The sequence below is a fragment of the Scatophagus argus genome, chromosome 1, assembly GCF_020382885.2.
Source record: "Scatophagus argus isolate fScaArg1 chromosome 1, fScaArg1.pri, whole genome shotgun sequence".
Lineage (NCBI taxonomy): Eukaryota > Metazoa > Chordata > Actinopteri > Scatophagidae > Scatophagus > Scatophagus argus.
Genome location: NC_058493.1, coordinates 16,682,789 through 16,710,249, shown reverse-complemented (window position 1 = coordinate 16,710,249; position 27,461 = coordinate 16,682,789). Strand labels below are relative to the sequence as shown.

Here is a 27,461-nt window from a genome sequence, read left to right as displayed (position 1 = left end):
CTTCTGTTTTTTTTTTCTTCTTTTTTCTTTTTGGCAGAAACTCCGCAAAGAGCTGCTGTTCTGTCAGTGCCGTCTAAAAATCTATAAATGTTATGCAATGTCTAGAAATACATTCATGAAAACACATTTGTGGGCGGATTGTGAGAAGGTTCAAGTTGTGTCGAAACAATATGTTATGTAACATGCACCGCTGTCAAATGATTGAATATCTATGCTGATGAATCAGTTCACCATCATTTTACTGTTGAGTGACATTAGACTGAAGTACGTGCATGCACATGTGGGTGTGTGAGCGTGTACGTGTGTGTGTGTTTGATAAAGGTAAGAGAGCAGAGAGTCACAGGTCCTCGGCTGTCTGGAGCTCCCACGTGGAGATGTGGTTGTGATGTTCAGCCTTCTTTTAATGTTCCTGTTGTCTTACTGTGAAATGTCTCACATGCGTTCCTGGCATTTTTCTCATTACTGAGGGGACACAAAGCCATCCAGGACCAGCTGATTTAGGCAGGAATTAAGATCTCGGGATACAAACTGACAAGATCATCATCTAAACATCCCATTTCACCTTTCAGTGTCCACAGGTGCAATGGAGCATCGGATTTGAGCTTACAATCAGTTCATTAAATGACATGAAAATTGTTCTCAATATGGGCAGAGGGCAGTGTTTAAACACGCTAGTGCAAAGTGTCAAGTGCATTAAAATCAGGATTGATATGTCAGTGTAAGTACATATAAAAAGCCATCCATGAAGCTTGTGGAGGATTATGGGGAAGTGTGAAAGATGTTAACGTATTTTAATTTAGTCCTCAGATCACAGGTTTATCATTTTGATGAAGCCTGGACGTCAGCAAATCACACACACACACACACACACACACACACACAAACACATACATACACAGTTTGGATTGAAAGGCTACCAGATACTGCTAATCAATAACAATCAATAAAATCCCTTCTGCAATGCATTTCCATCGGCGTGTGTGTCGGGGCTCGATGTTTTTTGAAATCGAGTCCCGGAGAAAAGCCTGTCCTTACATCAGCAGCTGGACTCCTGTCCACTCCCCATCTCCGCACGCTGAGCCGACTGCCTCCTCACCAATCCAACCAATGAGTTTCGGCGGAGGACAAAACCAGGCAGTGTGTTATGGGAGAGGATTAAACAAGTGCGTTAAAGAGTAAAGAACACCGACAGGTAGGAAGTGAGTTGCTTTCCCCTCCCTCTTTTTTTAACTTAATCGTGAGCTGACTTGAGTGTTGCTGATGCTGATGGATCCAGAGCTTGTTGTTGTTGTTGTTGTTGTTTTCCTCATCAGATGTCTAATCAGAAGTGAGTAAGAGCAGTCAATGACAAACGATGCTGTCAAAGTAGACTGTTCGCTTTTAGTCCGACGCTTTGCTTGTTAGGGAAACTAGGTCGGGATTTGGTCCGTGTTTGGATTCAGGGATTACAGGTTTGTTGATTTCTTGTGTTGAATCTTTTGAGAAACCGTCCAGGAGCGTTTCCCGTATCGCCTTCATGAAGTTGTTGGGTTGCATCGGCAGCGTTTCTCTCGTTAGCGGACGTGTTGCTTTACCGACAGGTTTCTGGTTTCTTTTCTCACATTACAACTTTTACTTGGCTCGTATTTTGTAGCTTTCTGGTTGTATTTCGAGCTTCACTGGGCTAATTTCAGGCTGATGCTTTTGGGTAACATCTGGTTTACAGACTCACAGCTGGCGAACAAATCCACGGGCGCTGTCCCTGGTGCTGAAAGCCAAACAGCGCACAGCACTTGTTCATTTGTCTTTTAAGAATGAGACTCTTGGAGTAAATGAAGCTGGCAGGGAAATTCACAGTTTTGGCCCATTTTAAACAGCTGAGCTGAGTCAGAAACCCTTTGCTCAAGGACACTTCAGCTGGGCGGATGAGATGTCACTTTTCTGCAGCCCTGTGTCTGTTCACTTAGTTATCCATTGTTGAAGGAAGGGAAAGATATCTATTTTTTTGTCCATTTAAACTGTTTGCTATCTCTTAGTACTGGAAAGAGGATGAAAAAGTGTGGTGACAGTATTAAGTCTGTGTTTCAGGATTGCATTGTAATTAAAACTGGAAGGCAAGCAATTAAAACTAATTGGTTCAAAAAGAGGAAGCACCAGGTTTGACCTTCTTAAATGAATTTTTCCAGGGATCTGATCTAGACTCCTAAAAGCACAGCCCTGCCACCTTCATGTCCTGTCTGTCTTCATTACCGAGGTGAGATGATGTTCCTCACATGGGGGGGGGCAGATCTGACAGTAATAAAAGCTTGGGTTTGCTTTGGTCCCCTGGGACTCAACAGGAATCTCTCTTCTTTCTGTGACATCTGTACCAAGTCAAAAGAGCCTGTCTCCGGTGAGCGTGCCACATCTATACTGAGATCCCTCAACCTGCCGCTGAGCTTTCCCACCCCTCGGAGCTATCAACAGCCTCACGCCGCACTCCTTCGTTGGTTGGCAGCTCCTCTTGCCCCGAGCCAGGATGAATGACGTTCAGGAAGCCACCTCCCCCGCGACCAGCCTTGGCGGTCCAGCAACCTGCGTCTCCAAAGTAGAGCTGCGTGTGTCTTGCAAAGCTCTGCTGGACCGAGACACGCTGAATAAGTCAGACCCCTGTGTCATTCTCATGGTACAGACCAACGGGCAGTGGACAGAGGTGAGCTCGCACCCTCTTTTTTATTTTTTGATGTTTCTTTCAGGCTGGCGAATGCATAGTTCATCCTCAGGGGAAGACAGTATGAAGCTGATATCATCTCAGCTAGTAACTGTACGGGCAGCAGGTTGTAACTTTTCGAAATGAATCCATCGTCTTTTATTAATCTCCCTATCTGAATTATTAACCACATTATTTCAGGTGTGAAGAATCACACACACACACACACTTAAGATTTTAAATCAGTCAAATTACAGCACCCTGGGGTGAGCTGAACAACATTTTTCTGAATGATTATTGTTGCACAGAAAGCCACACTTGGCCAGTCCTCCCTCCATCATACGGCATCCCAAATCTGAAAAAGCTCACACTTGGAGATGATGTGCGAAATTTTCTACATTCAGATGAGTTTTCAGTCCCACTCCAGTTATCCCCAAAACCCATGTTGTTGTACAAGATCAACCAGGGAGATAAATCAGTTAATGGTTTGGTGAACTTGCAGCTGTTTTTCACTCTTTTGGAAAAGATCACCTCTAACACAACAGCTGTCTGACTCAGAATTCAACATGTCAAATGTGGCATGCATTTGCAGTGAAAGAGTGAATGTTGGACTCTGTAATTCAATCATTTAGAACAGACTGTACTACCTGCGCTATAGGATTCAGTTTGTGCAGCATATATCTCTCTGGACTGCACGTGTGAACAAACAACAGGCTGCTATTATGCTTCGCAGTGAGTTGTGTTCCAGCTGAAAATGTTTACCGTCTTGGTTTTCTCCCAAGCCGATTTGGAGCTTGGACAGGAGGTCTCTCATTTGCCTGTTAATTAAATCATTTAGCTCATGAAAGGAAGCCAAAATACAGGTCTTCATTAAGTACAGGATGTGTAAAAACATGGCAGAGGATAACAACTTGCATTGATTTATTTTCCCTGCAACCCTCCATCCAACAAAAAGCCCTCTTTCTGGGGAAACGGGAGATAATAATTAACTGCAACTCTGCTGTATCCTTGCCACATGAGAACCAGCCGTTAACGAGATGTGTTCTGTTTGGACTGCACGACTTACTCAGCTGACAGCGCTGAGCGCAGAGTTATGTATTTTTCTTCGTTATAAGGGGACTGTTACATGAGATTACTGACCAGGGTTCAATGTAGCATACGAGTGGCTATTTTTAGTTCCATTAGCTGAAGTAACTGAATTCATGAGGTAATGAAGAGGTCTATCTATCTATCTATCTATCTATCTATCTATCTATCTATCTATCTATCTATCTATCTATCTATCTATCTATCTATCTATCTAGCATTGTTATAGATTATGTATTACTCCCATACTATGTATTAAGTATTAAAATAATCTCTGGCCCTATGTGCTGAAACATTACAATGTTGTTTTACTCGTAACAAATCAGTAATTATGCTGACTCCATCAAGGTGAAGGTCTTTAGAGACAAAGAGGAGGAAGCCTCTGCCCAGGCCTCTATTTATAAAGTGGGAGGTAGCAGCACCATCACTATACCGAACCACTTCCCTTTTAAATAAACTTGCAGTTTCTGACACCAGTAATATAACATTTACTGCGAATAAATGAAATGAATGAAAGAATGGAGCACTGGAGCATTTTTTTATAGTGTAGTACATCTACTTTTACTGAAGTAAAAGACCTCTGCTGCTTCCAACACCATCTATGTATGTATCTATCTGAGTCTTGACAGTCCTGACAGCATACACAAATTGTCCAATCCTCCACTGTCAAATCCCTCAGCACTGGGAGGCACCATTGCTTCTGCAAATTGTTAACTTACGTCAACAACTGAGTAAGAGGCTGAGCCCACTCATGTCATCGCCACCCTCTTTCTCTTCCCTGAGCTCATACTATATGGCCCCACTGACTTGCAGCTGCTATTTGTTAAACTGCTTTTATTTCGTTATTAACTTATTTCAGAACCTGATCTCATCCAAGAACAAATGCAGAAGCAGGGTGGGGATGACTTCTCTTCTTTTCTGTGTGTGTGTGTGTGTGTGTGTAAACTGGACTCAACGTGCTCTCATGATCATAAGTTAATTCAAACCCCGATCTTTCTGTTCATATCTAAGTTACAGGGACTTGTTATGATCGAGCAACATAGATTATGTTCTATCTGCCTGACAGAACTGATGAGAGAAAGCCTTAATTTTCCTTGAGCCTTAATGTCAAGGAATCACTTTGTAGTTCTGGCCCCACACCAACAACAAACAGGAGGCACAACCTATCCTCTGCAGCTCTGATTAGCTTTCATCAACAAACAGACTCATCAGACTCATCCCAAATCTGTCCATCCAGATGGCACAACGATAGGAGGAAGGAGGCAAGGAAAGACAATAAAGAGATGTGGGGCTGAATGAGGCTGAGGGAGCCAAGTCCTTTTTGAAAGTTCCTTTCTTTCTTTGTGATGGTTGCCAGAGTGAAAAGGAAACAGTAGAGAAATCCCTGCTTCTAAACAACCAATGCGTTTGTTGACATTAGCATTGTTGCTTGCATTTCACAAACCTGAAAGAGTGAGGCAGATGTTAACTAATGAACTCGTCAGGTTATTCATCTTGAACTGACATGAAGAATGGTAATTTTCAAGCCACTGCAGTTTATTTTTCAGTTCAAGCAGATGGAGATATGACAAAAAAAGACAAAGAAACAAATGTGGCATGTTTTATCAAGAACTAACAAACAAACTGAATTGTGAATAAATACATTCATGCAGAAGGGTTGTGAATGCTCAAAAGCCCACATCAGAAAGTCAGTGGCAGGACACTACTCCAATTAAATTGTTCATTCATGCATGGATATTTCAGGCAGATGTCCTTCCTCAGTGTGCAAACCGGCAACAGTGTGAAAACAAGGATACAAATCCCAGAAGTGCAATAAACAAGGACAGCTCTTATAAACCATTTACAAATGGGTTACAAATAAGCGGAAAACCTGAATGAATGAAGATAGTGAGGAGATACCATCGTGATACTTAGATGAAAGGGTCACAGCAACAAGTCAATATAACACTAACCTGAGTCATTCTCTGTGTTCTGTGATGAAATATTTAAGTCAGTGGTCTCTTTTAGGACCATAACACACCTGTTCGAAGGCAACGAGGAGTCACTGGCTGGTCTCATGAAACTAAAAATAATATAAATCAGGTTTAAAAGCCTTCGCAGTTAACAGATCATCAAAACACCAAATGAGGGAATATCTTCTGGAAAAAACAGCTTTTCATACCTCCAGTAGAGATCAGAGACTTGTAGAATCTAAGGCAGGTCTGGTGCCTTTTGGTGAAATGACTTAAGGCAGGGGTATGCTTGAAATGCACACACACACACACACACACACACACACACACACTTGAAGGCAGGGTGAAGAGCTTGTCATCACAGAGAGGGTTTTGGTTAAGAATTAAAAAAAAAAACAAAACAAAGAAAAAAACAACAAAAAAACAAAACAAAACGACAAATTCAGGGCAAAAGGTTCAAAACCAGCTTACTTTCTCAGCTCCAAACAGCCAGCCAATCATGGTGTCAAGTGGGTGTGAATGTCGGACAGTAGGATTCGTAAAGCCACAATGCAAGGCTGTGGAGGGAGTTTCAAAAGCTCATCTGAACTAGAACTTAGGTGGGGCCACACTAATCCATTTGCCAAGATGACTTTTGTTTAATGCGTCACCCATCTGTGGATTGGTAATAAACTAATGCTGTTCATGATCATCATTCTTATTTGATTCTTGTTCTTAAAAGCTGCCCAGTTCAGACTTTCTTTTCTCCGATAAAGTCTATCGCCACCAAAGCAAAGCGATGAAGGAGACAAGCGAACAATATCACCAAGTTCTGAAGTCATCATGACTCAAAGTCTGGACCGGCTCCACTCAAAATGAAGAAATAACTCTGAGCATTGTGACAGACAAAATTGTATCCGAGTACACGTTTAATATGACCACTAAAAGATTCTTTTCACATGTAAAACCTTCTACATCTGTGGTGTATAGTTTTCATAGATGGAGGGTCAAGTCCAGCTTGTATTTAACACTGTATTAAAAATTAATATATTATAGGTACGTACTCTTTTTGTCTTCATTTACTTACAGAAAATCATCTCAGTAGACTCATATTTCACATCCAACGTTGATTTATCCTTGTGACAAATTGGGCGGCATATAAATGTTCGTGGAGCTGTGTGAGAGCTAAATCCTACGTCATGAGCTGATGGGGACTCAGAGAGCTCAGTTTCTCTCGCCAGGCGGTGAAAGACAAGCATGAACGTTCGCTGTATGCTGAGATTAAATGTCCGAGCCCTCCAATCTTCTCCCATATCATCCTGTTAAAGGAACATAATAACATTTGCCTTTCTGTATATAGTGTATGCTCTGGTACCCCTCAAAATAAACAGGATATGTTGTGATATTTCCCAATCACAGTTTTGAGAGATTTTGCTATAAAAATAGGGTTATACATTAGACCTGTCACTTTGTCAAAAAAGGGCTTAATAAAGTCTACTACTGCTTAAATTACACATATAGTGAACTAAAACAAGAACCATTGCAATGTTTAAATGTATTAAATAAAAATATGTGAAAATCTTGTTCACTGTGTTCCTTCTCAGCTGGACAGGACAGAAGTGATCAAGAGCAACCTGCACCCAGTCTTTGCCAAAGTTTTCTCATTGGACTACTACTTTGAGGAGGTGCAGAAACTGCGATTTGAAGTCTATGACATCCACGGCACTCACAGCATTGGTACCCGTGATGATGACTTTCTGGGTGGAGTGGAGTGCACGCTCGGCCAGGTAGGCAGGTGCTAATGTCTTACTAGCCCATTTTGTTGAATTGTATTTATTGTGTTTTCATAGCACACTAAAGTGTGTTAAGGTTTAGTGCACTAAAAATGTCATTTGTAAGCCGTCAAAGAACTTAAACACGCAGAATCAACTCCCATTGTCTGTGATGTTGGCAACAAATACACCTGACGCTGTATATTTCCTACTTAGAGTGGCAGAGTAAGTGATGGATGCTTAAAGCTGGCGTTGATGACTCAGATCCCTGTACACGGCTCTTCACTGCTGAGGGCTCAAGGCCAATATTGTGTTTGTATTGCTCTTTGCAGATTGTGGCTCAAAAGAAGATGGTGAAGCCTTTATTGCTGAAGTACGGGAAATATGCTGGCAAATCCACCATCACGGTAGGTTTCTAAAATTGTGCTTATGACCTTAATGCTCAGGTGAATGAAACTGGATTGCTGGACATCATAAAGTGGAATTTAGTAGCTAATGGCCAGTGATTGCTAAGTGAAATATTGACTTTTTCTCCCACATCTGTTGACTCTCATTTGGTATACCCTTTATGGCAGTGTTCATGTTTGTGTGCCATAGGGTGCCATTCCTGCTACATACATGAGAAATGATGCATGTATAGGAAATCACGTGTCAGAAGTGTAAGCATATAAACAACAAGATGAGCTGGACTGGCCTACTGATGTCTTAAACAGAACAGATGTTCCTGTTCATTTGATATCAGTGAAAGTATAAACTTGACTGGCGACCAGTCCAGGGTGAACCCCGCCTCTTGCCCGTAGTCAGCTGGGATAGGCTCCAGCTCCCCCGCGACCCTGACAGATAAGCGGTATAGAAAATGGATGGATGGATGAAAGTATAAACTTCCAGTTAAACGCAGTGCAATTTTCTTTCAGATGAGCAGAAAGCTTTCCTGTCAGTATCTAAAGATACTGTGTGCTCAGCAGTGTTGCTCTGCTGGGTGCCAGCTGGTGCAGGGCAAACTCAATATTCCTGTGCAAACCAGGATCCAGTTGACACTATTTTATTAACAATTCACATTGGAAATAACATGGAGCGAGCTATGTGTTTTGCATGTTGCTTCATCAGAGTCGCTCTGTGGTTGATTGCCAGCAGGTGTTTCGTTAAATAATCTGGTGGTGATTAGTGGAAAATCCCATTACAAATACACTTCAAAAAGTCAACAATTAGATAAATATAAAACTGGTATAAAAAAGTAAAAGAGAAGTCAAAACGCATACAATTCCATAAGATTTTTCAAAATTCACTGTACATAAATTCTCTCATCGTAAAACATATATCAGTCTAGTTGAAATAAAACAGAATAAATATATATTACCAGAAAGAGAGGACTATGCAAAACACATAATCTATAGTCTATGATACATAAACAAATAGATATTAAATATAAGGGGATGAGCCAGGAGGGGTTTTAGTGCCTGAACTTTGCCTACGTACAACATTATGAGACAAATGCCTCATTAAACCAAGGTGACTCCAAGGATCTGAGAGTATACATGTCCAATGTTCTCTCCTTTTACACAAAGTGATTTATGATATTTCCACCCCTCGGGTTCAGAGTGACCCTCATGATTTCAAAGGGAGGCAGCTCAAGCTAGCCTGCCAGACGCAAGACCAAGCGATTGGTTTAAGTGGCACCCCAACACGGGCCAGCAACAGCTAGGCCACCTGTTGATGAGGCATCATACTCGCATCCATTTTTGCAGCATGTGCTCGTATGTCTAATCTACATTGTCTCCGGGTGATGTTGTATGTAGGCAATCTTATAATGGGAGTGTATTGTAAATTATAATTTTGTACAGTGGGATTGTTACTGCCTACTGTTATTGAGCAACATGTCAAACACTTAGTTCGCACCCTGTTGTCTTCAATGTCAGTTGTTAAAAGTATAGTGTGAATTGTATCCTGGTGTGTACTGGAATACTGATGTTTTTTCCCCCTTTTGGTTGAGTTTTCTTTTATCCATTCGCCCCTGCATGCAGAAAGAACCTGGGCTGAGATTTAAACCCATGATCCCTGACGCTGTGAGGGCAAGTTAAAGACAAACTCATCCATTTTAAATTTTGGTTATTTTATCTCTTGCCAGATTTAGACTTTATTTAAACCAGAGCCAGCAGCAATGACCTTTCGAAGGTCTTCAGGATAACTGAATTCCCACGGGGAGATTTTATTTATTTATTTTTTTAACTATTTCATCCACTCAAATACAGAGAATTCAGTGCACTGTAATAATGTTAAACTCATTTCCAATGTGCTGACACTAAATTATGCCTTTGTTCACCTTTGTTACATTTGTAATATTGTACCATTTCATTTCTTGTGTTTTATTTGCTATGCCGTAATAGAAAGTGTGATTTATATGTTTAATATATGCTTGAACCGTGAATATACCGTGTGGGACAGCGACACAATAGGAATACCGATTGTTTTGTTGAAGAGTCAGGAAACACACACACACACACACACACACACACACATATACTATACAGTATATTTCTGCTTCTATACTTATGAAGACTTCTATTCACATAATGCTTGTCCTAATCACTTAATATAACCTCAAACACCAACGATTCTATAGACAGTGGAGACCTGGAAATGAGCCCTGAAATCTCAGTGACCAAATCATTAAAAAATATTGCAATATAAATAAGTTCTTTATTTGCAAATCATTATCATTGTTGTTACACAGCTGACTGTCTAAAACAACCCTTGTCTCCTTTGAATATATGAACAACTTAAAATATTGCTGTAATTTCAATGATGTATAACAAACTCATCCTAGCCTGAAATCTGACTGAACATTTTATTTCACTTCACTGAAGCACTTAAGGTGGTGTGGCTTATGGAACGATAAGTCCCATAGGAAACATAAGCTGATTTAAAAAAAAAGAAAAAGAAAGGTAGAGGATTAGTAAAATTAAAATGAGTAAAAAAGCAAAATACTTCATCAAGTTTTTAACAGATAGTCCACTCACTGCGTTTGAGATAAGAGCTGTTAAATGAACGTTTACTTTCTCCTGCCAATAAATGAACAAACTGGCTCAGGTTATGTGCTGAGAAACTGCAAGGCTCAGTCATCCAGCGGTGCTCGATGTTAGGGCAGATATGTAAGTTGTGTTTCCGCTGTGCTTATAACGTAGTGTTGACTTTCTACTTTACTTTACTTTTACTTTTTTTAAACTTTTATAATCAGTCTGCACTTTCATGCAGAGGCACAACGTATACGCAAAATGTAAAAAAGTAAGAATCAGCTGAAATATGTTCACTCTCGAGATCTAAACATCAGATGGGTCTCTACAAGGTTAGAAATGCAACAGCCCAATCAGACACACACATGCACACACAAATCTTCTTCCCACACCTTTTATAAAGATTTTTCCCTGCACTTTGTACTGTTAGGACAAGCTGTCTGATAAAAAGTACAAGTTTCCTACTCTGCCAGTCATCACTGTCAAGCCTTGTCGAGCCCTGGCCGTGTGGGCTCTATGTGTGTGTGCTGCGTGAGTTGGCCAGACAGCCTTGTGGGAGTGGAAGAAGGAACTTTTTTCTTTTAACGAACACAAAACAGCCATTCAGATAGCCAGCTGTTAAAAAACTTCACAGTTGTATGTGGTTACTTTTACATCCATACAAAATTAAATGTTCAAGTTTGAGAAAACAACCTCTTGACAGCTGGGGGGGCATTAGTCTGTAGCTAACGGGGACAGTGTATTGAAGTGCTAAAGGTTTTTTTTTTTGATGTGGAAAAGGAAAATGGTAAATAAATGCTCACATAAAATCTGACTGTGTCATTTTCCATAAATCACATTTATGTCTAGGAAGTTCTGTGATAAACACTCGCAGTCTAAGTCTGGTTATTTTAGCTTAATTTTCTTGATCTGCATATATAATGATAATAATAATAATATAATTTGTGAAAAGATTCTTTTTCTTGTGTGAGATTTTAATTTCACTCACAACAGCTTTAAATGTGTTTGTCATCACATACATTTTTCTAAAACATAGGTCACATGATTAAATGAACATTTCTTGCCATGAATAATGAAGCCTTTAAGTACAAAATATATAAGTACAACATCTTATTTCCTCTCAGGTACACGCTGAGGAAATTTCTGGCAACAACGGGTATGTGGAGCTCTCCTTCTGTGCCAAGAAGCTTGATGATAAGGTGAGTGGAGCACACAGTTTTGAAATGTTTTATTAGCTATGGTTTAGTAACACTAGATTGGGATAGTAGTAGTAATCATGATACTGTAGTGCAACCTCATAAATTATCATCACTGGCCTTGAAGTTATGCATATGCACGCATGTTCATAAATAAATAACTTATGACATACAATCTCACATGCAGATTACACGAAAGCCCATAGTACCACATGTGAAATGTATGTTATTACATGATGCATGGTTCCACTTTAAGGCTGCACATCACAGACCTTAGCTGCTCCTGCTCTCACATCTCACACTGGCAAACTTAGCTGAAGGCATATTTCAATCAAAAAGACAGCAGGAGCTTACATCCAATTACAACTCTGATGATGTGAAGTCACCCTGAGGCTGCCACACTCACAGGTTGTCCTCAATACCCTGTGGTATTGGGAGAAAACTGTAAATTTGAATTTAAACACTATTTATAAATCTGCAGCATGTGCATTTAGGTTTGAAGTTGCTGTTTGCAGCACTGGGTTTGCCACTGGGATTTCTGCACATTCAAATAAATTACTATTAGGTTTTGGATGTTACAGCTGCGGGTCCATCACCGTGGAGCCTACTCTTCAACCAATCAAACTGGTCGTAGGTTGGGCCTAACTCAGGTTAGGCAAATGATGGAAGTTAACAGGTCAAATGTTTGGTTTCCTGTCACACTACAGACCTTTTTAATAGTTTTATGATATTACAGTTTCCATGAAAATGTGATTTTATCAGCAACCAGGGGTATTATACCCAATGCAAAATGGCCGTGACAGACCAGTGGAGCAGTTTATCCTAATATAGACAACAGATGATGACTGTTTCTGCAAACTGTTTCTAATTGTATCACCCCTCAGCCTGCTGTGAGTACTGAAGGACCACAGGATATACATTATAATAGGACAGAATAGACAGAATAGGAGGATTAATGAGATATTATATATTGTGGCAATTGGGAATGATGAACTTTACTGTAACTGTTAGCCTTTGATTGAATTGTGACGTCTGCATCTGATCGGTCTGTGGCTGCTGATGTCAACGGCTAGTGGTTGCCATAACAACAGAGAGAGGATGTTACAGCTTGTTTTGTTCCTGTCCCCGGAGAGATGTGTAAGGCTAATGTGGCGGGAAATGCAGAATTAACTGTCTCATTCGGTCCCCCCCCCAACACCACGCACACATACACAAATCATTTGTTTTCATCCCTGAAGAATCAATTGACCTAAATAATCAGTGCTGCTCTGCTCTCAGACGCCTGTACTTGAGACTCAAGGGATGATTTAAGGCTATCGCAAATAACCGAAACGGATGCAAAATCTTCTGAATGTTTTCGGTTTGGCAGGGTATTTACCAACACTGGTGATGTAAATGGGCACAGCAACTGCTGCATGAACTCGAACGTGTGAGGCTGATAACAATTCAGCACGGGGCTACTTCAGATGCACTTTGGGCACAGAAAGTAATGTAGTGCAAAAGAGAATTTAAATTGCTAAATGAGCTTCAAATATTGGTCCATGAAACCAATAAAGGTACATCAAAACTGCACGAAAACAGCAGGTCTACCAGGCTATTGGCACAAGAAAAATAACAAACTAAAATGTCAACAAATTGTAATAACTAGGAAATGACATGAACGAATGATGTCTCCTTCAGAAGAGACCATGCTGTGTTGTGAACTGCTTCTTCCTGACCTTTAATCACAGTGACAATTACCTCTGCAATCAGAAATGATACATCAGTGTTAACAGCCATTTATATAAACTTCACTACTTCACTGTCCTTCCTTACAAGCCATCCAAACAACCAGCGATGTGCATTGAAATAACACAAACACTGAATTTTACTGGTGAATCTTCTCTGTAATTTTTGCCTGTGTGAAATTCATCAGAGCCCCAGGGTGAACACTGGCAAACATTTTCTGAGTCATTAGCTGTAAATCCAATTAAGTCAAACTCTCAGTGTCAAATGTGATGTTGCATATATTTCATTTGTTCTCATTTGTTGCTTGTTAAATGGGTCTTGAGCTTAATGAGATTCCTGACTAAACGATGCTAAAAAAAAAAAAAAAAAAAATTGAAGTAGAACATTACCATTTTTCCTCCTTTTACCAGAAGAAAATCTTAATTAGACTTTCTAATCTTTCTTAAGGATCAACTGTTTCAGGGTCCTAACATTCAGCTGGCCACTAGTTTTGATAGTCTCTTTTCTCTGCAGGATCTCTTCAGCAAGTCAGATCCATTTTTGGAAATATACCGAATCAACGACGACGGAACTGAACAGCTTGTGCACAGGACTGAGGTAAATTCCTCAGATTCCCTCTTCATTTCCCTTCTTCGGCAACAGCTGTTACTGCCACTTTACTTCATAGTGTGATCTTACTCTAACAGGTGATCAAGAACAACCTGAATCCTGTGTGGGAGCCCTTCAAAGTGTCTCTCATATCTCTGTGCAGCTGCGATGAGGATCGAAAGCTCAAGGTAACGGATCTTTAGCAGGGAGATGAATATTAAAGGGACTGAAATAAAGGCAGTTTGTTGAACATTTCAAGGATAAATCAATACACATTGTATAAATATGGCATGAACGTCCAAACCAACAGAGAGAAAGTAAACAGTGGTGTCTGTCTGTGCCACAGTGCCTAGTGTGGGATTATGACTCCAGGGGGAAGCATGACTTCATTGGCGAGTTCTACGCCACGTTCAGGGAAATGCAGAAGATTTCCAGTGGAAATAAGGTCAGTAAATGGAGAGGTGGAGCAGAACAGAGGAGAGGCAGCCGTGCAACCGTTTCATCCTTTTCCAATATGCTTCGCATTTTACTTCGCTGAAAGCCAAAACAGATGGCACAAATGTCATGATGTGTTCAAAATGCCCTAACTGTTGCTCCCGTTCTCTGTCTTGTCTCGTCTCGCCTTGTTTAAGGTGATGTGGGATTGTGTGAATCCCAAGTACAAGCAGAAGAAGAGAAACTACAAAAATTCAGGAGTTGTCATCCTCAGTGACCTTAAGGTACTGCAGAAATAAATACTATTTATCAGAATAGTCAGTGTAGAAGGGAGTTGAACTGATCAGTGTTTTATTCTTTTATTTTTACATCATGAAATAGGAATAATAATAATAAAAACCCTTTAGTGCTTTTTTTTAATGTATGAAACAGTTTAGTTGTGGATGTTTGTTTACTGTACGTAGAAACAACCCTGGTTGGTTTCTTTCATTCTTTCACTGTACAACTAAATGAGAAAAGTTCACCACTCTTTACACCAAGGGTATTTTTAATTTGCTTTGCCAAGATATATCACAACACTTGTTAACCTTTACAGTCAACAGATTTGTTGAGTTGATTCCATTTTAATTATCAGATGCTTCTGAAAAATAGCCAAATACTCCATCTTCCACATCCGTTCTGAGGTTTTGCCTTCAAGAAATATTCTTTTTTTTGTCTCCTTGCAGCTCCACAGAGTGTACTCCTTCTTAGATTACATCATGGGAGGATGCCAGATTCACTTTACGGTAATTTGAGCAGCGTTTGTTTAGTGATGCTTCACTGTGATTGAGCTTCTATCCACATTGGTCCCAGTTTTGTGAGTTAGTGACCAAATTGTATGCTTCTTTGTTTAAGACTATGTTGCTTATAGAGAAACAGATTTTGGTTTGGCTTTTCTTTGGTGGTCCATTACAGTGTAATCTGCAAAAAATTCTCTATTTGCGAAACTTTACACAGTAAAGATATTTTTATCCTTGCAAGGTCTCCTGCTGGTGTTTTTGTCCATGCATGCTGTTTTGTTGTTTTCTGTTGTAGGCAGCTTTGTGGAATAAATTCAAATCCTCTTCAACTCTTGCCCTTTGGTCTGCCCTCTGTAGTTCTACTTCTCGCTCTGTGGCTGGGTTACTAAAGCAATGAATATTAATAATGAGGAGCGGTATGGTAGATGCAGTTGCTTCTTGTTGAAATAGTTGGTTGCTTGGTTCTTCAGAATATGGGCGCTGTAGCTGTTTCACTCTATGTGGGTGTGAAAAGTACAAATTCCTACCTCTGATCAGATAATTTATACTGTCATGCAGCCTATTGCCTATTGCTCACATGGAATGAGCAACCAAATGAAAATCTTTGCACAAACTTAAGTAGCAAAAAGAAAAAACTTCTTGTTCTTCTTTCCACCAGGTTGCTATTGACTTCACAGCCTCCAATGGAGACCCCAGGAACAGCTGCTCATTGCATTACATCAACCCTTACCAGCCCAACGAGTACCTGAAGGCTCTGATAGCAGTGGGGGAGATCTGTCAAGACTATGATAGGTTTGTCAATCTTTTCTGTCTCAGTAGAAGTTCTTCGATGCCTACAGGGATGGTCAGTCTCTCCTGTTGTGAAACAGAGCTACAGAGTGCTCCTTGCATGCCATTTTGGTGGGATTTCACACATTGAAACGAGCCACTCCATCTTAACCACAGCAAAAGGATTGTAATGGAAATCATAGAGTACTGAATGGCAGGGACAATCCAGCAGGTTATTACAGTTCGGCTCACCGGGTTTGTTATAAAGCTGATGGAACTGAACTGTTGACCGCCAACTCCTCCACCTCAGATTCATTTTTCACTGAAATGTATTTTGCATTTTGAATTCTCTCCAACAGCTAAGCCACAAGCCTTACACTGTCAAAAAAAAGCAGCACAAACAAATATTGTCTACATCATGTTCACATTCGTAAGTCAATTTTAATCTGTGTTAAACCCGTGGCTAAGTAATACATGAGAAACTGTTAGTACCTAGTAAAATTAGAGCAAGCAAATTTGGCCTTTGCTGGCATTACTTATGCATGAGACTAATCTGGGGCTGAAGATGTCAGTCGGGGACGCGATATTCTAGACCCACTTCTTTATGGTTCCTTATTGACTTGCCATTTTTTATATGTATCCATTCGTTTCCATCTTTTAACAGTCTGTCAGTGAGATGACATTTTGACCTTTATGTCAGCCACAGGCATTTAAATCCTGTGCAGAAATCATTTATGTTGCTGACAGATTTTTGGCAAAGATTTCAAAGCAGTTTGTTAATTTATTTTCTAAGCCATTATAGTGTTTGGAAAAGAAAATAATTTGAAAACATCTCTCACACTGAGTGCTATTTATTTCATTTCATTTCACTATTCCGTGAGGTTTATTTTCGCATATAACACGGGAAAACCTCATTCATCAACCTCAGTCAACATCTTTAGAAACATCACACTCCTGGTTAGATATTATTTCACTCGACACTTATCTGTCAGTAAACATAAGCATATATCTACTGTATATAAAGTAGATGACTGCTAATATAAAACTATAAAGTACTTGGTTAGTTCACATATGATCACATATGCACATATACATTTTAGCATAAGCCTTTGCCTGTGCTGTTTGCAAGGACAACCGTTTTGCATGTACTTAACAGCCTCTTTACTCAAAGTGGTGGTTGCATGTGTTTTCTCCTGTGGATAACTCATTGATACAGTCTCTTCTCAGCATCAGTTGCGGCTACTAGTCTTCCGTCTTAGCTTGCATGGGCTCATTATCCTGCGCTACAGTCGAACACATACAGAAAGAGGGGTTAACTCCGGGATGGTAGGTTCTTCAAAAAGAAGTTGGAGATAATACGGCTGGAGAAAAAAAACAGCGTGGCATGGAATCTGATGTAAAGACAGAGCACGTGGTGCAACACGAAGCCTGTTTGAGGAGTCATTAAAGACACTGAAGCTGTTTGAACAAAATTATCTTTTCACATAAGAATTCCCGTTTCTGTAAATGTAAACGCTGGCAGACATATTTGTCAGGTTTTGGATTCAGTCACACACATGTTTGCTTTTAAAATTACAGACTGTCTTATTGAACACAAATACCAACTAATGTATAAATGTGCAAAAAATAGTTATTTTAGGTAGGCTTGCAGGTACTTCCTAATTAATGGGAAATCATTTATAATATGATATGTTTCACCGAAAGACCATCTCATCTGTCGAAACTAAGCCAGATGAGGATTAACACTCTGACTCCTGATTTATGCAGATCCCCCTATTGAATATCAGGGGAGCACTGTCTGGTTAATTATAGCATCCGAGAGATAGCACTGGAGACACTGAAAGCCTGCCTAATAAACATTAGCAGCTCGGCCTTGCAGCTTTATCATTCGCTATGTTTACATATATACACAAGAGCAGCATACACGAAAACATACCCCTGAGCAAACAGTGACTGCAAGTGTAGGCATCCATTCCCTCTTAAGTTGGAATTGTTGTTGAGGTGTAACACGTGGGCAAGCAAACCTTTTAGCCTTTAGTGAATATCGGTGATGTGGGATTTTAGAGTCCTTGCAGAGGAGTGCATTATGGAGCTGGAGTGATTAGCTTTGGTCTGTGTGGGCAGAAGCTCGTTTACCTTGCTGAGAGGACTATTACACCGGGAATATCTCCCCGTTGCTCCTCACGTGTGCAGACAAAAAAAGTTCATAGGATGAAAATGTCGTCCCTGGCCTGATGGGATAAATGTTCTCTCTACATCTTTGGAGTTTGATGATCTCTTAAGATATTTGTAAAATGCTCATAGAAAACAATTCTTCAAATGGACAGTGTATCTCAAAATCAAGACAACATATTTTTCCTCTTACCTGTAGTGCTATTTATCCATCTAGATCATTTTATTGTGAGTTGCTGAGTTTTGTTTGAGTTTTGTTACCAGCTGTAGAGATGTCTGCCTTCTCTTGAGCATCATGGAACCAGATGACACATCACTTATGATGCTCAGTGCCAAAAAAACAAACAAAGAAAACAGACACACACACATTTTTATGTAGGAACTATTTTCACAAGCAAAGTGCCATCTAGATACATTTTATTTAAGAGAAGACAGACATCTCATCATCATGGCTTACATCTCCAAAACTCAGCAGCTCACACAAAAATAATCCAAATAGATCAATATCAGAACCGGTAAGAGGAGAAATAAATTGTTTTGATTGCTGGGTGAACTGTCTATTTAAGACTCCAAATGCAAATGTATAAAAGTATGGAAAGATCATACAGATCAAGATAATGAGTGCTGCACATTGGACTTGTTAACAATAAGATAAGTACATTATGACTCAGAATAAAACTGGCCCAATATGAATAACTCCTTCCCCATTCAAGTATTTTCATTAGAGATGTTTCTGTGCAACAATAAAGCTAATAAAACCAATACAAAACCAAAAACATAATTTGTTAAACATACCTCGCTGTGTGTGAAAGGTCACATTAGTGGGAGTATGGCCTGTGGGAGTTATTTTGATCAAAATGGAAAGTGAAAAGTGAAATGAAAACATGTACCTATCGAAGGTGAGTTTAGAGAAAAGCTGTTGTATCTACTGTGGAAATCTATTAATTTCTCTGGAACATTGTTACTGCATTGTGGTTACAGTGCAGCATATTAGCCGGGCATGTGGAGAGGATATTTTACGGAGAATAAACAATGGACTATTCACATTTTTTTTCTTGGAAAAGAGGATAATGATGATAACCAAGTATATGCTGAAAATGGCTCATGTACCATATTCAGTAATGTCTTTCTAACTGAGCTCAGATTCTCTGAAGCCTCCCGGCTGTTGCTGTTACCATTTTCAGATACTGTAAATAAAAAGGTTATGGCAAAAGACACACGTCACACTTTTTCTCCTCCAAGTTCCTCGAGGACGAGCAAAAATATTACTGATAATTTGCTTCCTTTTTATGATCTTTTTCTGTTCATTACTAGTGCTGTCACACTAGCAATTAGCACAATTACATATTAATACAGTAGAAAAAAGACTGCGAAATTGAAGTTGTTTCTGTCAAGAAGAGTTTGCTGCTCACTCAGAGTGTAAAAACCATCACTCAGCCAGCCTTTATAGAAGTCCACACCCATCAGAGTTAATTAAACACTTCTGGTAGCTCTGTTGCCTCAAAGCCATATTAGCTCTATGGGTGGACAAACAAGTCTCCAATCAGCACTTGTTGACACACCAAATACATCAACCCTGTAACGATGTAAACTTTGCTATGTATAATCGATGCACTCACACCTTGTCTGGAGTGAATGAACTAAATGCAGCATTTCAAATTTTTATGCCCCAAACTAAAACTCTGCTGAGCTGGAGATGTGATTTGAGATTGGACAGGTGGGTGTTTTGTCAGTCATGATGGTATGTGCAGTAAATGTTCTGATAAGAGAGGAAGCCACTGGGGAAAGTTATCTGTGGGCAAGCAATCGCTGATGTGACTGTAAACAAGCTGTGACAGCACGGCTGCTTATTGTATTGTGTATTCGGTGTATGGTACGTCCTTAGACTATATGCCATTAAAGAGGCATTCCACAAATTTGTTATGGCACTTTCATAAAGAGGACTTGCAAGAGACAGGTTAAAAAAAAAGAGGAGAAAAAAGGAAAGGCCAAAAATAGTATACTATGCGCTATACATAATGCAACTAAATGGCATCTTTTGTTAAACTTACCCTTTATTGTTAAAGCCCACACCTTTAAAAACAGAAGGAGATAAAATAAGTCCAACGAAAATTTCAAGGAGGACTATCAGTTAGCTGGTAAAAATAGGCTAAAAGGTGTTTTTTACCAATAAGCACTGCAAAGCAATAAATTTCCTTTTGTGGTGTATTTTATTTTTGGATTACACTGTACAACTGACTGAAGAGGAATATGTTTCACACATCTACTGGATGCCTTTGAACCATCAAGTGGGCAAGTGCTGAACCTTGAAGCTGAGAAGTTGTGGTCTGTCTTGATCATAATTCAGATACACAAAGAAAACACACCACTTTAACCTTGTTATTTATACAAAACTGTGTGCCCTGGCCTTTGACATGAAGCACACAGTCAGGCATAACGGAGACATTTACAGCAATATCTGTCCATCTACATGGAGATGGAGGAGATAAAGACTGTGAGAAGCTCTTTGAACAGGTGCAAACACTGGCGGCAGGGATCGCGGGACGGATTTCAAATTGTAGATCAAGCTTTTAACATCAATGAAATGCAAACAAGGAGGTGGTTCGCCCTTGGAAACATGAACAGATGACGAAACCATTAATATTTTTCAGATCAGATCACTGTCGAATGCAATCTTAGAGTAAACAACAGTAACTCTGTATATGATTATATATGTATATATGATTAATTTTCTTATCATTTCAGTGACAAAAGATTTTCAGCTTTGGGGTTTGGTGCCCGAATCCCTCCAAATTACGAGGTGAGTGTCTCTGTTCATATCTCTGCTTTGCCTATTTTTAGTGCACAAACAATATTATGCATACAGTATGTTCGTGGTATTCTCCGCTACCCTGGGACTTCACCTTTAGGAAGCTGATTTCTATTACCTGTTTCATGACACAATATGTCATTCTGTCAAAATCTCACATTTAAAACTAATTACCGAGTTTATTTTTATTCATAAGCCCCAAGACACGTTGATAAAATATCAGCGTGTCTTGAGAAAATAACATGTTCCGATGACATCAAACCCTGTGGTGTTGATGCTCAATTTACATATGAATTCATGAGTGTTAGAGCATTTGTTTAAACAAATTGGACCAAAACCCTCCAGTGATTCTGAATAGAACCCCGAAGAACCACACACACACGTGCACACGCGCACACACACACTAGCCCATCTGATAATTTATCAAATTTACCAAATCAGAATGACCTATGTGTCATGTAAAATTGTACTACGCTGATGAAAAACAGCAATGATTATCATTTCAATGCTACATTGATTTATGGCTCAATAAAAATAAATTATTAATTTTTGAATTTACCATGACTGTGACTGCCTTAGAGCTGTGACATATATTTTACTGCTTGCTGTTGCCCTATTGTGGTTAGTGGTGCAGGAGAATGATAATTCAGTCATTAATTATCTAATCACGAACTGCATCTATGACCTCACAGGCTGCAAGATATTTTCTTAGTGTGTGCTGTTGTGAACTTGTATCCTTAATTATGTGCTATTGATACTAAGTGTGACTTGAACCCAAATTAATATAAAATATAAAAGAGCCAAGATGTTCATTTGCCAGCTAAGGATCAGACAGTAAGTTGTGTGAATTAATGGGAGACTTCACATTAAACCTGTAGAAGGCAATTTTAACACGCTATGAAAAACCTTCCGCCTCTCTCTCCCTTCTGCCTCATATTACTCTCTTCATACATGTATGTGCTTTTTGGATGGGCCTAAAGTGAATTGTCAAGATTCTCAACTGTTATAACTAATTAGTTATGTGCTGGCTAATACCAATTGGTTGTTTGTTTCAGACTATGTCCAATTCTGGACCATTCCCAGGATTTTTTCATTGTATGATATGTGATTTAAAGCCAAAGTACTTTTGAACCCATCTGGTGAAACTGTTCAGGAGGCAATATATTTATGCAAATCCTTTGGTACCCATGGAAATATGTTTGCATTTTTGCGTTTGAGTGCAGGGATTTTCCCTGATCAGTCTGACAGTCGGAAGCAGTTCATTAAAAAAGGTGTGACAATGCTCCCACAGAAACCCCCATCCCCCATGAAACTGCTGCACAAGTATGCTTGCTTGTTGCCCTGTTTCTACCTGTTTGTCATGATTCATAACACACAGGTGATTTGCAGACAAATACTAATTATACACTTAATCAGTTATGTCTTTATGAGCTCTGTGACAACAGAACACAAGTAAACACACAAGACACATTAAAGTGCAACATGAGCTGCTATCAGTCAGCTACATTAAATTTCTCGTACGGATCCTGATGATGAAGAATGACAGTCACCAAAACTCTCTCTCTCACACAGTCTGAACGCAAACTGGACTAGACCATCAAAGCAAAAATGTATTTTTTCCTGTTGTCTGGACCAAAGGAGTCTAACTACTGGTGTGAATCCCTTATGGTGTGAACATTAAAAAACTATTAATCTTCTTCATCAAGACTGTGTGAGTCAGGAATGATCATAGCTGACTGACAGTGGCCTGCCAACATAAGAAAACAACCCCATAACTGTGACCAGATTTAGATTCAAATTTGCAAAATCCTGATTCATGCTCCAAAGCATGTGATATAATCTTTTTACAAATGAGCCAGAAAGAAAAGCACAGGCAAAAATAGAAATACAGAAATCTCTAACTTGAAATTACCAAAACCGACTAAACTTTAAAATTCTGAGTTTACCTTTTGCTCATTACAAAACTGATACAGGGTTTCAGGGCTCTTAAAAGCTTACATTTAATAATTTTGTTTTTGCATTGGTGCTTACTCTGAAAACAAATTTTTTTTTATGCACTCGGGCAAACATTCAAAGCTGAAATAGAAATTGTAATACTAAAATACTGAATGTCATAGAGTAGCAGGAAAAACAGAGGTTTAACTAATAACATTACCAATGCTTAAAATCAGTGTGCCAGTGAAATGTCCTGCACAAAACCAGAGCCGTACACAGTAATTTATATATTTATACTCAGTTATTTGCATTTACACGTGTGCATCATGGTGAATGTAAACAGCAACAATAAGATGGTGATAATAACATGGCTGTCGTTTTTACATTAAAAGTTCAACATCTGGGAAGTACTGTCCATCAGCTTTGATGTGAGCGACTTTGACTGACAGGGTGTCAGAGCACCAAATTAGCAATGGTTCACAATTTTCTGTTTGTCCACCAACAGGTGTCTCATGACTTTGCCATTAATTTCAACCCTGAGGATGACGAATGTGAAGGTAAGGAATAGATTTGTACACCAGTTTCCCAAAAAAGTGCATCTCTATGCTGATGACCCTAGATTTAACATCAGTAAACTGACAACATATTGACAAAATTGACAATACAGCTGCTAAAATATCAGTATTGCTCAGCAGACTCCTCATCCCAAATTTCAAAAATGAAAAAGAAAATGAATGTATGACAGATCATATTCATAACATTCAACAGTAAAGAAGAAAACCTGCTTCTCTATAAATATTTGTGAACATTTCTGTATGCATTTCTTTCTAGTCGTTTACTTAACTATGAGTCATAATGATGTTCTTGTTTAATTGTCTGTATGAATTTCATTATCGATCAGTTGTTAAAATATGCAGCCAAAATCCACTGTCAGAGGATTTAACTTCTTGAATTTGGCAAAAAACCTATTTGGTCCATTTATAATTAGTTGCTGGACTGCACTGAATTATTCATCTGACTTCATCTTTTGTTTTATATTCGCATGTTTACCGAGAAGTGTTTATCTGTGTTGATATTTCCTTCATTTGCTCTGTGCTCTCTTTGATCAGAGATCCAAGGAGTGGTTGAGGCATACCAGAATTGCCTTCCTAAGATCCAGTTGTATGGCCCAACCAATGTTTCTCCCATCATTAACAGAATAGCCAAGCTGGCAGCAGGCGACGGCAACATTAAAGATGCTTCTGTGAGTATCCCTTTGTACTCTATTAAAAAAAAAAATATAGATGTAATACAGGGTTGGTTGTTGTGCATCTCACTGAGTTTCAAGAATGAGCAGCCTCTGGTTCACCTCACTCTTTATAGTAATTATGCCCTACAGCCCAAAGAAGACTGGGCCCATTATAGAACAAATTAGTATTCTTTAAATTACAGATGAAGTCATAAAATGTTGTACTGGTGGTTTATTTTTTGGACATTTTTTAATATCATTGACCTTTCATTGTGGCTAGAAATTACCTCCTGAACTGCAGTTAAAATGTGATTTAACAGAAGTGGCTAACAAAGTTACTGTGCTCCTTATGTTTCCGTAATATCCCTTTGGGAGTACAAACACTAGCCTTTTATCTATTTACTGTCTTAAATTACCCATCGCTACATGGACATTGCATTTTAAACTATTAGACTTCTGTAGTTCTACTGATCTCCATGAAATTACTTACTCCTCAATGTCAGTCCTTATTTGATCAGTAAATGAGCTTCAGTAAACAATTACGGTTTCAGGGCCTGCATTAGAAATGTAGACAGTCACTAGATTGAGTAAAACATTAACATAAACACAGTCCAACAAACTAACCACTACTCATAGGAACAATCAAAAATGATTACAGTATATTGTGCCATGCTAATATTCCTGTGCTGTACTAATATTATACTGTTCAGTGAGCACATTAAATTAATTTCACACATACGCTTGCATGCACATAAAATTTCTCTTCAGTAGTTTGTGATTTAGTCGCTCTGTCTTTTGTTTTTAATGTGCTCCTTTTATATCCGTTCGTGATCCTTGTTTTTTCTGTGTAACAGTTGAACAAAATGTCATACATGTAAAAACTTATCTTGTCACTGGAGACTGTAAAATTATCCAAGACAGAATGAAAGGCCTTCTCAAGACCAAAATCCCCACTGAGAGGTGTCCTTGCTTAAAACCGCATGTTGTTGTTAAGATGGGTTAACATTACCATGAATTAATTAGCACTGAAAGCTCTTATCCTCTTCCAGCGATACCACATCCTGCTCATCCTCACGGATGGCGTAGTGACAGACATGGCAGACACGCGTGAAGCCATTGTACGAGCCTCCTACCAGCCTCTCTCCATAATCATTGTTGGTGTGGGCAATGCAGACTTCACAGACATGCAGATTTTGGATGGAGATGATGGAGTCCTACGTTCACCGAAGGGCGAACCAGTCCTCAGGGACATTGTGCAGTTTGTGCCCTTCAGAGACTTCAAAACGGTCAGTTCTTTTGTGTTTCTGTCAGTTTTCATTTGTTGACTTTCAGTTTTCTCTTCAACCGCACTCCTAACTACTGTGCTGCTCATGGACATAAAATCTCTTTTATATAACACCCCCCTCCCTTATTTAAAAGAGCAAACAGGAGGCTTTTGCTGGCTTTGCCAGTTCTACAGATGGGAGTCATGGACTGGAGGAGATCCAAAAATTTCTTCAAACAAGACTGTATTCTAAATGTAGCTACATGCAATTAGCAACATTTCAGTTGTTCAGTTGTACTAATATGGACTTCATGTCTCATGTCACTTCATGTTCTAAACAGAAACAGTTCCCAAATGTGTGTTTCAGTATATTTTTACTATATACAGACAGGTGTCAAATGGAAGGAAAAAACAATTGAATAAAATGATCTAAGAAACCTAATAAATGCACATGCTTCCATAAAGGAAACAAGGTAGTAAGAGAGTAAGATGTTCTGTATCTCAGTTTAAAACAATATTTCACAGTTGTTTTGATGACTCGAGCTGTTCTCTGTCTCTACTGCAGGCTTCACCTGCTGCACTGGCAAAATGTGTTCTGGCAGAGGTGCCCAAGCAAGTCGTAGAGTACTACAGCCATAAGGCCATCTCCCCTATGTGCCCCGTGAGGGACTTAGTGACCCCCATCCTGAGCCCACTTGCCACCACTCCAACAGAATAACCACCCACCCTGTTCCTGGGACCAAGCTTTGACCACAGCACCAGTCTGGCAAACTGAGAGAAAGAAAAGAACGATTTTGGACAAGGACTGAAGAGAAAATATTTGTAAATGTGTTGTTACTCATTCATTTCATTTTCCACCGCTATCAAAATGTTTACACACGGACAGTGCAACAGAGACTGTGGGGTCTTGTTTTTCTCTGTTCAGTCTGGATTCAGCATGTCTCCCTGGCTGTGCAATCTGATCATCCAGGTGTTTGAGCATTGTGAGTCCTGGGGGGGTGTTTTTTTTTAACCCTAATTTTTATGCATGCAGGCCAATCCCGCAGTGCTGATCCACTAATCGATGGCACGCTTATTATTGCTCACTGCCCATCAAATTCAGCACCTATTATGTTACTGTTTTTCTTGATGTACAGTACTATGTGTTGCAGTCAAAATTAGAGTGCTAACTTAAACAATATTTAATCCAAATATTACAGATGAATTATTGGAAGTATAAAGAAGAGATGCGGTATTCAGATTTTTTCATTATGTTGACTTTGTTTCATATACTTCACAGACAATATTTCCGGACACAGTCAAAATTTATAAATCATCCTACCATGAGTTCACATTGGAACAGAGTGGTCATTATTAATGCTTGATTTCTCTTAATAAAACATAAACTATTAGACTCTATTACTAAAATTAAAAAAGGTTCATGTTGCAAAGTTAATATATTATGTGTAAAATGATTAAATAATAAACATTAACTAAACTCAGTAATTAAGACTTCTTAAGAACTAGGTACAAAACCTGTTGCAATGGAGAAATCTTTGTTTAGTTCTGGCGTGTCACCACTCCAGAGCTGTTCACCGCGTGCATCTGTGAAACTTCAAGTGACAACTTGTGATATTTGCTAAAGCTTGAGCTCTTTGTATGCTTTTTCATTTACAACAACAGGGTGCTAACATGTCGCAGTGAGATAAAATAAAGTCAGGCCATCAGCTCTTTGGTTTGCTGTGCAGTAACAAAATGTTGCACGGATCTGCCTTCTCTGAGGTTAGCGGTAAGCAAAACCAGAATAACATTTTCTCCAAGAGAAGATGACACCCTGTGTTTTGGTCTTTTGTAAGGTGGCTATGGTACAAACTGTGAAAGTCATACTTCGTGTCAGGTGAATCCTTTCCCTCTGAACTGTTCGTTATTGTTGTTGTTCCTGAGCCAGCATCACACAAATGGCATTCTCCTCGTTTCTGCAGTGTCTTTCATTATTTTTTCTTTCTGCTACTTTTTATATGCAATATACCTATACTGGATGTTTCTTAAGGTGTTCGAGTGTTGAGCACATAGTTTAGATCAGATGAAAGCACAAAGCTGATCACAGAGAGT

General features: G+C 39.2%; 1 protein-coding gene across 2 annotated transcripts; it reads left to right on the top strand.

The window, feature by feature from the left end:
• The first annotated feature begins 2,162 nt into the window (after positions 1 to 2,162).
• cpne7 (copine VII) lies at positions 2,163 to 27,073 on the top strand. 2 transcript variants are annotated; one of them, XM_046387205.1, is made up of 16 exons: positions 2,163 to 2,233; positions 2,353 to 2,671; positions 7,290 to 7,472; positions 7,790 to 7,864; positions 11,593 to 11,667; positions 13,906 to 13,989; positions 14,079 to 14,168; positions 14,327 to 14,425; positions 14,613 to 14,699; positions 15,141 to 15,200; positions 15,853 to 15,986; positions 20,880 to 20,934; positions 23,384 to 23,435; positions 23,988 to 24,121; positions 25,156 to 25,392; positions 25,936 to 27,073. In XM_046387205.1, the coding sequence occupies exons 2-16, from the start codon at positions 2,498 to 2,500 to the stop codon at positions 26,086 to 26,088; spliced, it is 1,692 nt and encodes a 563-aa protein (XP_046243161.1). In that variant the 5' UTR covers positions 2,163 to 2,233; positions 2,353 to 2,497; the 3' UTR covers positions 26,089 to 27,073. The 2 variants fall into 2 exon arrangements, with proteins under 2 accessions (XP_046243161.1, XP_046243153.1); XM_046387197.1 differs by lacking the exon at positions 2,163 to 2,233 and having other exon boundaries at positions 2,254 to 2,671.
• The last annotated feature ends 388 nt before the right edge of the window (positions 27,074 to 27,461 follow it).

Excerpts from the sequence above, each read along its gene's own strand:
- cpne7 (XM_046387205.1), top strand. The coding sequence starts at position 2,498 with ATGAATGACGTTCAGGAAGCCACCTCCCCCGCGACCAGCCTTGGCGGT. Across the intron at positions 15,201-15,852 it reads GATGCCAGATTCACTTTACG|GTTGCTATTGACTTCACAGC; the intron begins GTAATTTGAGCA and ends TCTTTCCACCAG. Across the intron at positions 23,436-23,987 it reads TGAGGATGACGAATGTGAAG|AGATCCAAGGAGTGGTTGAG; the intron begins GTAAGGAATAGA and ends CTCTTTGATCAG.